The sequence below is a fragment of the Seriola aureovittata genome, chromosome 5, assembly GCF_021018895.1.
Source record: "Seriola aureovittata isolate HTS-2021-v1 ecotype China chromosome 5, ASM2101889v1, whole genome shotgun sequence".
Lineage (NCBI taxonomy): Eukaryota > Metazoa > Chordata > Actinopteri > Carangiformes > Carangidae > Seriola > Seriola aureovittata.
In genome coordinates, this window is record NC_079368.1 from 19453362 (window position 1) to 19468443 (window position 15082).

The window sequence follows — 15082 nt, forward strand, 5'->3', positions numbered from 1 at the left end:
GTATGCTAACACAAGAGACTGGGGTTACAGTTCACCAGAGCATACAACACGTCATGTTGTGTTTGCTGCTCTGTATGCGTGCGCTGATCTTTTCCAAATTCCTACGCTCAACTCCGTCCTCGAATGCAGCATAAGAGCCGCCCCGCTCTACCGGTTCTCAGCCGGTAGTTGGTCGGTCTCTGCCAGTGACGGCCATCCCTTAAACCCTCAGGACCCCCCGGATTGCCCACCTGGCTCACATCTGTACATTTGTTTCTAAGAAACGGTGTGATGAAGCGGAAAGTGAACGACGTGTAGGAGAAGTCCAAATGACTGATGTGCAACAGGCAACTGGGCTGCAAACTCACTGAAGGCTCATCGGCTTTTGGAGGAACTGTTGCTCAAAATCCCGCTGCGATGTCCCTGCTGTGTGTCAGAGGTAAGGTCTCACTTCAGAGCTGCAGGTTGTCCTGTTTAAAAAAAGCCAAACAAACAAATTAACAGTGAAACAGAATGAGTGGTGGCGAAAAGTGCGGTCTCATCTGCTGGACGCGAATGAATTGCTGCAAAAAGCGAAGTTAATCCTGAATAGCTTTTAGATATTGGTACGAATATCACACCGACTTCCTATTGGAATATTTGAGTGGCGGCCCATCAAGGAGATAAAAAAAAAAAAAGGAAGATAAAACTTTAAGCAGGCTGGACAGAAAATCTACAGGGAGATATTATGTAAAATGAATGTATGTCGACGAAGACTTACCTGCTTCATACCAACACTAACGTGAGGAGAATACGGATCCTGTTAATTAGTGCGGGTTCATAAAATGAAGAAACTTTATTAAGTTAAGTTATCCAGGTATACCCAGACTGAAACCAAGACTTTTACCTGTGTGTTCCCCTTCATGATGGAGTGTATTTGATTGCACTTAGAAGGGTCCCATACACAAATGTAATACATGTAAGGCTGCATATATTGAATTTCCATATATGAAATATATGTACATATACAGCAAAATTATTTATGAAACCCATTAATTTCATATATTGACGTATACTGTATGTCTATATGTATGTATGCTTTTAATATAGACATATGTAAATATATATCCATCCCAAAGCCTGTCAATATATGTTGATATTACACACAGTGGGTTCCAAAACCACAAACGTTTAAAATGAACGTGGAATTAATAAGAAAAACATATATAAACACATACAATTGTTCTTTTTATGTTGTTTTAATAAACTTATATTAAATATATATTGTTAACATATATGGTCTCAACATGTTATACCTTATAAAAATACATTTTTAATATGTACTTTTTTCATTATGGGTATTTCATATATGTTGTAACTTATATATTCATATATCCAGAAGATGTATATATGTGTTAATACATATATGGCAACATATATCTTATGTATGGCAGGGCTGGAGCAGGAACACATGGATGAATGTATAAGCTTGAATCAGAGCTGAACTGTGATGTAGTCTGTTAGAGAAAAGGGATTTGTTCTACAAAAGAAACATATTTTATTTAATTGTTCAGTAACTGTTTTGCGAATTATAGGTATATAAGTGTCTTGTCTCAAAAAACAAGTGTGTTTCAATGTGAGTGACGTTTTAAAACAAAACTCACATGTCCAAACTGCATATATGTCAAAACATGTTTCGGGTGTGATCATCCTGTTCATACAAGCCATCAAAATATATGAGTTCAGTGCAGGCGATGGGGAGCAAACAATCCGCATTCTGTACAAGAATATATTCCAAAGTTTATTTGAAGTTATTATGGGGAAGCAGGTTGGGAAGGGGCCTCTGACAGGAATGATTACAGCAAGTAAACAGCAACTGTCTGATTGTTCATATGAGCGCTTGACTCTTGGTCTAGGACAGAAAGATTGTGAACCTATCCTTTCAAATTCCTAAAAATGGATGATTCCACAAGGAGCTCACCTGGAGACTTTTTATCTGAAGCAACAAAATCACATTAGAACTTATAACTGTCAATTTGTGGCTATTTAAAGCTTTGTCCCAAGGCTGTGATATGCTGAAGCAATAGCAATAAGTTTTACTAACTTTTTTAGTTGGTACGTTGGACCTTTTATACACAGTGTTCAGCAGTGGCCCCTGTAAACTAGAAGCTCACAGGAACATCTGAAGCCTCACGGAGAGGTTTTTAATGAAATGCTGATTATCAAAGTCAGAAGAAAAAGGTATTAACAACCTGATTTACTTCGTAAGAAGATATTAATCGTTATAAATATTATCGGTGTCAGTGGAAAGCTCAGGTGTCTCATGATGTTCTTCTAGATCAGTTCAGGGACAAACTATGGTGCTTGACTCTTTCATTGAGTGTATTGAATATTGTCTTATATCAATACACTTGTCTTTGCTGTTAGAAGAGAGATGCTGGGTTGTAAGTGAAAGTAGATGAGCTCGCTCCTCCTGACGTGCCCTTGAGCAAGCCACTTGACCTGCGGCTGTTCAAATGAAGCAGATCAGTGGCCAGCAGCAGGAAGTTGTGGTTTTACTTTGCAGGTGTGTAAGTGACAGGTTGTTTTCTGAAGAAGAGCATGTGAAGTCAGACACATAGTTTAGTTAAAGTAAAAACTCTGCCAACACTTAACATTAACATTTTGGCTCCTTTCCAGGCGACAAATTGCTCTTCTTTCACAGACATGCTGATTGATTTTCACACCATCAAACTATTGTCTGCCTATCTCTAACTCTCAGCCCCTGGCGTATTGTTTCTCACTGATCGTTTCTGACCACTTCTCATCTCGGGGTGCGAGCGCTGCCTGAGGCTGGAAGGCCGCCACCACCCGAACTCCTCTATTACAGAATGAGGAGAGATTGAGGGGGTGAAGCTGGAAGAGTGGATGGATGTGGTGGGTGAAGCACAGCTGGGTCGCAGTGGGCTCAGCCAAGTGGAATTATTAAAAAAAAAAAAAAAAGACCATCATTTTGTTTCATAGCTTGGACAGAGATTGAAAGAGACTGTGGCTCATGTTCACCTGTAACAGTAAAACCGTCTATGAATCTTCTGCACACACCTGAGTGTTTCAGAGCAGAGTCGTGCTGCATTCATTTGATTTAGACGTAGAGCTTGAGCTGGATGATGCCACCTCAAATTTATGGCAATACATTTTGTAACATTTATCGTGATAAGAATATACTATGGGAATTTCTGCTGGTGCCTCATGGTTGCTTTTAAAAGAAATCTTTTAAACCATCTCAGTGTTAACTTTGGAAGAATCTTTTATGAGACGGATGTTTTTTCAGACTTTTGAGGACGTTATTATTTATGATCACATTTAGAAAAAGCTCTAAAAAGTCAATGTGCTCAGCGTCAAACAGCAGACAGGTGCAGTTAGCGTGGTGGACACTGCGGAGCATTTATCTGCCAGAGAGCCTGATATTTCCCTCTGGAGTTGGTAGAGACCAAAAACCGGGCTAAAAGGAGACTGTCCTCCTGTAAAAACAGGAGCCTGTAGGTCGTTTGTGCAGCAGGTTATTATGACCCTATAGTTAAGTTTGTGCGGTGAGGTCAGGAGTATTCTGTGGTTGATTGATGGATCAACAATACACAGGAATATGACACAGGGGAGCGGTGTTCGATTCACATGTGAAAGTTACATTATATGTTGTTTCTTTTATCTGTGACGGTTTGATAAACTTAACCACGTTGTTCTTATTGTAACCACGACAACAAAGATCGCCTAATGTTGAGGAAATACCTATTTTAACCCAAATCATGATCTTTTCCTAAACATAACCCAGCCATTACCGTCACTGTAGTAACCATAGCGATGCAGGTAGGTACGCCGCTCTTGGTATGTGTGTTTATTATTGTAACCATGACAACCAAGGTCCGGTATGCCTGCTGCTGTAGGGACGCTATTTCAGGAGACACTCAGAGGGTTGGAAATAATGACCTGTGTGGTTGATCAGGTTGGCGGAGTATTGGGTGAAAGAGGGAGAAAACTGGACTTATATTCAGCCGAACAAATGAATGTTAAAGTTGCTCCATAACTGGTAGATGTTTACGTAGGCAACTTCCCGCAAACAAGAGATGATGATGTATCATTATTGTTTTCACAACTTGTTTCCATTGCCCCCCAAGTGGCCAAGAAATTAAGTTTCTGGATGTTGAAATTATACAAGATTCAGACAATTCGTTCATGGTTATTGCAATACTACATTAGGTTGATAAAGTGATAACTTTGATGTGTTGTTCTCGACAAGTTCTTCAAATGAAGTGACAAAATACAGCATCTGTAGTTGTCCTAAAAACTACACATTATGGCCTTTTTTCTGATCTGATGCGCCTATCGTCCACAACTTCCTGGTATTGGCCTTCCATGTCTTTCCATGTCGGCAGGGCGACGTGGTGTTTCAGTGACTTCCAAAACTGTTCAGTCCGTTTGAATCAGTGTTGAAAAGTAAATCTGTTTCATAGTGTGACAACACATTGGTTAAAGTTTGGTTACGTTTAGACTTTTTTTGCTCTTTATGCTTTGGCACTTCAGTGTTAACATAATGAACTTTTTTTTTTTTAAATTAACTTGATATGAAGTTTACTGAAAATTCTGAGAGATAATTCTGTATTGACTCATCCCCCTGACCACTGACAAAAATATCTGACCTAAGCCAGAGTTAAAGACTTTTCCCTGGACATGGCAGATGCTCTCTCCCTGATTAAAAGAACCCAGACTTTCCATGTCATTGACGGGAAATGCAGACGAACAAGAAGAGTGGCATCCTTGTTTCCTGAGAGGCGTGATATACTTTTCAAAAAGCCATTTTTCCTCCTTCCTTGTTCCTTGTTGTGTCGAGGGCCCTCAGAGCCTGCATGGTGGCTGGCAGTCCTCTGCAGAGAGTGAGTGGCTGCAGATGAAAAGGCGAGGATGGGAGGACAGTCTCTGACAGCTCAGTCGGTACCCACACTCAGCTATTTCTGGATGGCAATTAGCAGTGGAATAAATGCATACGGTTATGATATTGCATCATTTGCGGAGTGTCGAGTCGGGCCACTGTGAAGAAACTGCATTAGAAGAAATTACACTGCAATAATGAGAGATGAATACATGCAGGTGGACTGTGGAGAGAGCAGAGAGGGATTCACACACACAAGAGAAAGGCATGGTGTGGTAATATCTGAAAGCATTTTTTTAGGCCACCAGATGCCATAGGTAAGGACAGTAGGTGAGGACAGACCAGGTCAGTCAATACACTGGCTCACTGTGTTGGAATGACAGGGACACAAGTAAAGCTTCAGTGGCCTGTCTGGGAAGAGGGGGTGGGGGGGTGGGGATAGAGAGGGAATAATCCCCTGGCCATCTGCTGCTTTTTCTCTACTGTGCATGTGTGTTTATGCCTGTGTGTGTGTGTGTGATGCACTGTGACTCACATGGGACAAGGACTTCACTTCCTTCTTCTCATTCCCTCCCTTACATGATATTGCTACTTCCTAGTATTAGTCTTTCCTGCCTCTGACAGCCTCTCTTTACACTTAATCTTTGCTGCTGGCCACTTGTCTCAACTCAGACTTAGTTACATATGCTCAAGGAAATCAATTCTGTATTCTGATGATTAATAAAGAGCGTATCATAGAGGAAAACATTTCCTGGGTTTAGCCATGCCAGGGGTGTGGCTCCAGGAATGGCAGTGTCAGTCAGTTGATTGTTGAGCTACTCGGTTGGTCCAGCATTGGTGCTAATATATCAACAAATATTGAGTGGATTGCCATGAAACGTTGTACAGTCATTCATTGTCCCCAGAGGGTGAACCTTATTGATTTTGTTGATCTTGTGACTTTCCCTCTAAGGCCACCAGCTGGTCAAACATTTCACTTATCCAGGGAAATATCACAACTTCTTCTGACTGCACTTCCGTACATATTCATAAGCAAAAGGTTTATGCATCAGCATCTGTCCAGGGAAAGAAAAAAGGAACATTAACATTTATTAACATTTTTTTTTCTCTTGATAGATAAGTAGTTTTCAAATAAACTGATAAAATAAATAAAAGTCAAACAGACATACAACATAATATATATTGATCTTGGATGAGGATTAGACCAGTATCGGTGTAATATCATACCAGAGTTACAGTGATTGAAAGAAAATTTATCGCCAACCATTTTGATAATTGGTTTATCGTTTAAGTCATTCTTTCAAGCAAAAAAGAGTAAGACTGGACTCCTGGTCAGACCAAACAAAACAGCAACACCACACCGTTATTTACAGCCTGTAACCAGCAGTTCAGATGTTTACAACTGACACACTGGAGCCAGTGAATCTTTGACATCCTTTGGTTAAAATTATACTGTGATGTAATAAATATATTTATTAATAATAATTATATTATAATTGTTGCTAATTAATCCGCCGATCGACCGTTAGATCTGTTGATTAACTGCTTCATCTCTAGCTGTGGTAAACCAGAGATAGAAGTTTTGTCAGTGCTGTGTCGCGTGACACTATTCCCTGTTACACCATATGTGTTGTGGTAATTTGTAGGGTAATTTCCGTTACACTGAACCAAGTGTGAGCAGAAATGAAGACTGAAGCAGGTTGAGTTAAAGACTTACGGAAAGATACGCGTGTGTGTGTGTGTGTGTGTGTGGGTGGGTGTGTGTGTGTGTGTTAATGTCATCATCTCTGAAGCCTCCTCCCTGGACCCCCTCCTAGTTGATCACTCCTGGACTTCTTGAGGTGTTTCTAATTAGCTCATTATCGCGGTGAAGCAGGGACACAGCAGGGAGAGAAATCTCTGTTAATTTGTGATTATGCAGGGTGCTGTGAGGTGTACATGCTACTGTATAGTAAACACACACACACACACACACACACACACACACACACACACACACACACAGACTGAGATGGAGAAGATTATTCAGAAAAGCAAGCAAACTCATATTATGTAACTTAACCAAGTAATGGCAATTAAATGAATGCTTCAAGAAATGAATAAATGGAAAGAATAAATGGCGTGTATGTCCACCGCAGACCACAAATCCAATAACTACACAAGCTGTGATATTAGCTGATATTAGTCCTGATTAGATATGGCTCTGATTTGAAGTTCTTTCAGGCAAAAACAAGTAACCTTGAACTGAGTGAAGATTTAGGCTAAACCTATTTAAATCCTAATAGAGGCCTTAAATGATTTAAACTCATGTATATGACAAAAGCTGCTCAGTCCAGATCAGAAGTGTTTGGACAGTTACACATTTCTTGTTCATAAGGCTCTGAGCTTCAGCACATTCAGTTTGAAATAAAAAAGAATGGATACTAAATTAAAGTCTCAATCAATATCAATATAGAATGAACTGTGTGTGAGATAAAGTTTTTTTTTTTTAACACATAGTGCCCTGAAGTCAACCCATAGCTGCTCTCCCAGACCTTGACTACAGCCGCCTGCAGCTCATCCTTTTTGTCTCTCTGCCTTCAGTCTGCTCTTCACAAAGTGGAGTGCAGTTCAGTCGGATTGAGATCAGGTGAATTACTCAGCCAGTTGAGGATATTCCACCTCTTCAACTTCTCTCTTTGGTCACTTTTGGTCGTATGTTTACGATCGTTGTCCTGCTGAATGATGAAATGTATGAGTTCTGATGCATTTGGCTGAATCTGAGCACAGAGAGCTCTGCTCCTGTAGAGCTTCCACTGGCAGCCTTACATGCCTCAGTCATAGCAGAACCTCCAGCACGTTTGACAACTACTAGGTGGAGTCAGGCACTGCCAAGATGGCAACGGTAGAGCAGCCCACTCTGAGCTTCAGAAACCTATGCGTGACGTCACGAAGGCTACATCCATCTTTATATACAGTCTGTTTTTACTTCCTGTGGTGAATCCTCTGGAAACATGTCCACCAACGTCCTTGAGAACGTTCTTGATTTGCTGTGCAGTCACAAAGGGCAAACGATTTCCTGTCCACACCATTTTTTGCAAAACCAACTACCTTTGATATCTCTATGATCGATGATTGCTTTGTCTTTGGGCCTCATTATTATCTTCTGCTCCTGCACAGTCAGCTGTTTACTCCTCATGTTGACAGACAACTCCACCTCAGTCTAAATGGCAACTCTCCGTCAACTCTGAGCCACATGTGAGCTCTTTTCTGCATGAACTGATGCACACAGTTGCCCAAGAAACGTTTGGCAGCCAGGCATTCAATTACTTTAAAACCTTGCAATTTCGGCAGTATGTGTTAAAAAGGCTGTATCTCCCACACAGTTCTTTCCAAATTGACGTAACCCCACTCAAATTAAAGCTGAGACTTGGCACTTTAATGTAGTATTCATTATTTTATTTTAAACTGAATGTGCTGAAGCTCAGAGCCCGAAGAATAGAAAATGTGTAACTGTCTGGAATGGACTGATAATATACTCTATAGAATTAACATGTAGCAGGAGGCAAACCTTTGACAGTGCAAATAGCAGTCACTGAATTTAAATTTGTTATAAACAGAGTGAGAAATGCTGAGAACAAAAAGAAGTGCCTCATCTTTTAACTAACACTGATGAAATGATGGTGTATCTAATCTCTGTGGCAAACATTTATTTGACAAAAATATGTAGATTTTGTTGCATTTATGGTGAAAACATTGTTCAATAATGCCTGACTTTAATTGGATTTTCGGGCTTGTGTACCAAAATGTGGATGTCTTTTAAGGGGCTAAACATATAGCCTAATATTAATATATATATATACATTACAAGCCACAGTCACCCATACACAGTGCTTTTGTTTCTACATATATTGCTTTTTATACCACAAACACACACTCAGACACAGATGATGTATCAGGGGCAACTTGGGGTTCAGTATCTTGCCCAAGGACACTTCAACATGTGCACTGGAAGAGGTGAGAATCAAATCGCTGACCTTTCAATTAGTGGACAATCCGCTCTATCTCCCGAGCCACAGCCGAACAGAAACACTTTTTCTGAATTACCTCAAAACATTTCTTTGTCCTTTCTGTATTGTCATATTGTTGGTATGGTGTGGTGTCAGTTGACATATTAAACTGATGCTGATATACTGTATCTGTGATGAGCTAAAATCAGTGATAATTGATAATTGATTGTTCACCGTCTCTTAATCAGTTCAATTTACAAAGTGTGCGATTAGCCTCTTCTTCTTCTGTATCTTTTAGCATGCTACTGGCATTAGTGTTATTATGATGTTGTGTTTTTTGTGAATTGAATGTTTCTACAAGTGGGAACTCGACTGTTTGCATAAATTCAGAGTGAACAGTGGCACAGAAGCATGTGTAAAATGCTCAAACACACCTGAGTCAGTGTGCTACAAATGCAGGGGTAGACACATAGATCCATAATCGCTGTATTTATTAGGTTGGCTTGGTGGGGTCTGCAGGGGCTGTCATTTAATGGAAGCAAGAGGGTGTTAATGACATGGCCACCAGGTTGCCAACCTCCACACACTCAAACCCACAGCGAGTCGAAGGACTAGAGCTAAAAATAGATCCACCGTCTGGCCCCTTGTAATGACACTGCTCTACGGCTGTCTGCCTGCTGAGGGTGTCAGGTCTGCCGCTGTTGTTGAGTACTTATTTATATATTTTTTTTGGGGTTGTAAGAGGACTTGAGAGAAATGAATGAGCAGAGAACACAGAATTAATGTGGTGCTTGATAAGTAATATTTTACTTTACTAACACCCAACTCCCTATTACTCGCATACATACAGAAACATTAAGAGGCAGCACGCAGGAGCCGATAACGGTTAATTCGGCAGAGTTTTGATGTAAATTAACGCAGTCTAAAAAAAAAAAAGACAGGACTCTGGTGCATATCTCACTCAATCCATAGCATGAAGATAGAGAACTTTGTCCTGATTTTGTCAGACACCCCTGCATTAAAGACACAATCTGGGATTAGCTGACACACACAGGCACAGATATGTCGACCTGTGCACTCATTCCACGCCCTTGCAAAGCGTCTCAATGAACGACTAAGGTGCAAGAGGAAAACAAAAGTGGCTCTGCCTTTGTCTTGCTCCTGTTTTAAACTATACCTAAGATCCAATCATTAATCTAAACCATTCAGGGCAGGAAGCCGACTGAGTCACTGAAATAGAGACATAGGCAATATAAAAGTCTGAGACCCCTGCCAGGACTCTCACTGTATGTGGCCTGGTTTAAGTGAGGTAAGACTCCTGCCGAACAAGCCAGTGTGTCGTCTCTTAGCGTGGACCAGAGGCTTCAGAGGCTCAAAAATGTCTTTAATTCACCTCTGAGAGGTTATTTCCACCCCTGAGCTTCAAAGCTGCACTTTCACATGTCACTTCAAAGAGATCAAAGCCATTAAGTGAACAAAGTCAGAGCTTCAATCTAATGAAGACAAGAATGTCATTGGTGTACAGTGGGAATGACATATAATCATTTTGGCTTTGTAATATTGTCAACTGTCATTATTGCTTCAAAGTCAGGCTGAAATTACAGTCTATACTGATGGCTGTTAGCTTCGTGTAGGATCTTAACATGGGTGGCTAACATTTGTATTCACTATCGATGTAATCTAAAGATTGAGTGAGTTGTATATGGTGAGAAGACCGCTGCCGAACAGAAGTATAACACCAAAACCTAGTCCTGTCATTTGCAACCCAACATCCCATTCGTATATATTTATATATTCACTTTATATCAAAGGCAAATACCATTAGTAGTCTAACTAATTCACTATTTCTAATCTAGTGTTGTTTGATGTTGAGTTTTCTTGTCTAGTTTAATCCACAATTTGCTTAAACTAGATCATAATTGTTGATTGTCTCTTGAACACGTTTAATAACTTTTACCACTTGAGTTTATTGTTGTAGTTTTTCATACTATCAATAATATTTAATTATTTGAAAACGTATAAAACTTGCCCGAGCGGACTATAGCCACGTTTGACAGCGCCGTGCTGGGCAGGCGATAGGTCTGTTTACAGTGTTTGCGTGCTCTGAAAGACGGAAAAGATGTTCACCCAGGTGTTGTGCTTACATCACTGCCAACCTTTTCCATTGCTGACAAAAGCCAGATGTTAGCAGGTCTAAGTGGGGTTTTTGACCGCTGGAGAAGGGGCTTCAGTGTATCCACACTCAGCTGTACTTCACTGTAACCGGTGGGTCCAAGCAATTCAACTCTGCGTCATGTGGAGAAGGGAGAGCGGAAGCCTCGCTTATCTTTGTGTCTTATTGTCTGGACAGGAACAGAATATGTGATGGTCAGTCATACGGTTGGCTTGTTACACACACACATAGCACACTGCAAAAGAACAGCATGTTAATTTTTTAGCACAGAGGCTAACTAGCTAGCTTATAGAGTGCAATATGTTTTTAACTGAACAAAAGGTAAAGCAACCCACTCATAACTCTCCTCATTAACATTTCTATAAAGCCATTGAGCTGATAAATCCGTACACATACATAGATATAAAATTATGGCAATTATAACAAGTACTACGACTACTTTACACTACTATACAGTACTGTGGTGAGTGCAGTATTATCAGAACTGAAAGAAATGATGATGAATATTGTAATAAAACAGAAGAGAAAAGTCTTCCCTCTTTGCTTCTTGGGAAAACGTACGTGTGTGAGAGTGACTGTTGGTGTTCATGTGAGTGTGTTTTCATCTGATTTCTGAAGCCGGATGTGTGCTAAAACGAGTGTGACATAATATTTCTCAAACAGTGCGGCTCTTCACCAGCAGGTTTAATCTAATCCATGACTCATCATATGAGCATAAGTCTGCTGTTTTCCCCAAATATCCACCATGGCTTTCCTCACGATCCTCACTTTATTAAGCACTTCAGAAAGCTTTAAATGCTCCGTAAAGAAAGAATTCAGCCGCTTTTAACTTTTGCTTGTCAAAAGGAGAAAAACCTTCACTTTCCCGCACATCCATTTCTCTTTGTTATTTGTCCACAGCACAATGCACTAGGGTCTGGTAGGTTTCAGCCCTGCTTAAGGCATTAGCTCGGAGGGATTATCCCACCAGCCAAACGCTCGGCCACCAGCAGCACGCATCCTCTCATACAATCTCTCTGGTGGACACGTGTCTGATATCTGCCCCGCTTTACTACCTCTGATCAGACTCACCCTCCCTGTGGTCCAGAGGGATGAGACACTGACCTCTGTATTATTTTCTCCAGCTAACAACAACTGTGACGTGCCTCTACTGTAAGAGCCACTGGCATTCTATTTGATGCTTGATTTAATGGGGTGTGTGTTGACATGTGACCTGGCTCGTATATTTTTTGTTAATGTTTTTCTTAGTTAGTCAATGCACAATTCCCCTGCTAACAATAAATGAAAGTGAAGTGAAATTAATTGTACAATTATGTTATAGGAGATCTCTAAACACAGATCTTACACATCTGTTGGTGATTGAATTGAATTATGGGTAACGTAGATGACAGGTTTTGACAAAGTAAGAAGAATGTGTGGAATAACAAGATGATGTTCAGCTGCATGAAGTTTGATCCTTTTTTCTGAACTGTCAGCTGTGAGTTCAGTGTTAGACGAGTGCAACACTAAATCAGTGAAATACTCCTCCGTATTCATTAGCAGAGGGAAGGCATTTTTATTAATGAAGCACATTTCATTACATGTAAACTGACAAGTTACATGTTCTGAATAATTTAATATTAAAACTTAAGAAAAATATTAAATTAATAAAAACATTAGTTGATAGTAAAAGCTATAATTAATGCTTTGGTCATTTACAGTCACAAACCTTGACCTTGGGGTGACCAGCAGGGCTCCCTCCACAGATCTCAGTTCTCAGTGTGGAGACATACCATCAATAAACCATCAATACTTCAGGTGTTTAGCTGTGTGGGTTTAGAAGTTTTATATATATATATATATATATATTATGATGATTAGGAAATAATTTTTTCCAAGCTATATGAGGGTACATAAAAGCACCATTCTCACAGACTTTAGTTTAATCCTCATTTCAAACTTTTCCCTGAGGATTTCTGAAAGAAAGGAATAATAAATGGACAAATTAAGTATTTTTTTGATTCTTTCCGTGGGCCACCAAAATTAATTGTGTGGTTTGGTAAGCAGTATATTAGCACTGTGTATTTTACTGAGACTCAAACGTTTGAGTTTTCTTGTTTTTGCTGTGACATCATTTTCAAGTCACATGCATGAAGCAGTAAATCTATTATTAGAAAACACATAAGGTGTATTTTAATGTAGCTGTGATCCTGAAAAGTGATGATCATTCTGGTAAACAGAAGAGGAGGCATCCGCCAAGACATTTCCAATGTCTGCTGTGGTTTGCAGTTGAAACATTAAGTAACAGCTGAGAGCAGCACTTTGCTCCTGCAGTGCTTCAAAATTATGATTGATGTGACTTAAAATTGTTGACTGTCAGATCCATTCTTTTCTTTATTTGCAGAGAATAAAATCACTTTTGGATGGAAGGTGTTGACACGAGCAGGATTGGCTCTTTTATTTTCTCATTTACAAACTGATAGATTGTAAAGGATGTCGTCAAATATCAACTTTATGCTGCTGTGATTTAAAAAGAAAAAAAACGTCCCAAGAGGCTTGTAAAACATCTCAACATAAATAAAAACTAGACAGCACATCCCCACCCGCTTCAGTGGTGCTGCTGAAATTCTGACCTTATTCTCTACTTAAGCAAAAACAATTAATTGCCACCCAGGGATCCTTGAAACACACAGCAAATACCAACAAATGTAAACCAAACTGTCATTTCGTCTGGAAATGTAACAACTAGCAAACAGTGAGAAGCCTCAAACAGGTCAGTGTCCTCACATAACTTCTCCCTGGGGAACCATCAGTCATTAATGCAGCATGTGTATTCACTTAGCTTGTCTCTGCTAAGTGGAGACACTCTCTCACACCTTTTTTATTTTTATTTTTTACACTTTCTCCCTGTGCACTGCAAGGAAGCTTTGGGCAAACACTGCAATACTCTAAAGTAAATCAGCAAAAATAAATGTGCCGGACCCTAAAGACTACATCCATGATTGTCACTTCATTAAATACAATATTCTTGCAGTTCAGTTCTGAACTGCAAGAATACCCCAAGGTTTTTCAGTTTAATTTTTGGTGCTCAAAGTAATTACATTTGAAAAGTCTACTTCCAGAAACAATATCATGGTTATTCAGCGGCATCTAAATGTCTTTGTTTACCTTTTAAAGAGACACTAATAGTGTCTGTGGATTGTCCAGAATAACTGGTGCAGTGTTTCTGAAAAGAGAAGTTACTGGGTTTTTTTTTTCCAATGGTTTGAGCACCACAAATTAAATTCCACTCAACCTCACCATGTTGCTGTCCTAGAGGTTTAAAAGCTCAGAAAAGAGTACAGAAGCTTTCTGCAAAGATAGAAGCTGTAGCATACAGTATGTCATGTGTTTTGAGTGAGCAAGCAACTAAGAGCAAAAACTTCCAGGTTCTGTTATGAGAAAACATCACTCAAATTCCCATTGACATTTGTAGTAACATAAATTACTAAAAATCCAGTCTAGGACTATGACCAGTGTGCTGTATGGCTCACTCCATACGTCTCGATAAGGATTGTGAATAAAAAAAGGAAATATTGTTGTTTGTTTAACATGTTTTCAGCAGTTTTTAATAAACACCATTTCCAATGAGGCCTAGACCACTGAGGGAGTCAAGTCAATGGGCAACACAAGTTGTAAGTGGCTAGTTCAGACAAGGTGGTGATGACAACAGTGTAGATGTTTTAGACAGCAGAGAGTGCAGCTAAAAGGTTGGAAAAAACAACATTTGAGCACCAGCCTTCTCTTCTCTTCTCTCTGTAGTATTACTCTGAGTCTCTTTCACAGCGTCAGGCCATTCAGGTATTGTGAGAGCCCAGTTGGCCCTGGACCAACGAGGCCACCAGGCTTCCTGTGAGCCTCCACCAAGTTGGCACGAGTGACACACAAGGCAAGCTGTGCTGACAGCCTAAGACAAATGACCTATTAACGATCTCTCTCTCTCTCTGCGTATTCTTCTCTGTGTCCGAGTCTCTTATCACATCTCACACTTTTGAGCTGTGATTGAATGGACGTATTGAGCTCCCTGGGTGAGAATATGCA

At 40.0% G+C, this 15082-nt stretch overlaps 1 protein-coding gene across 1 annotated transcript in view; it reads left to right on the top strand.

Annotated features, from left to right (window-relative positions):
* Window positions 1-204: 204 nt before the first annotated feature.
* Window positions 205-15082, top strand: part of LOC130169248 (protein unc-13 homolog B-like) — a 180700-nt gene continuing 165822 nt past the window's right edge. The window contains exon 1 of the mRNA XM_056375810.1: window positions 205-418. Coding sequence (XP_056231785.1) covers window positions 316-418 — 103 coding nt within the window. The 5' untranslated portion in view covers window positions 205-315. The remainder of the gene's footprint in view (window positions 419-15082) is intronic.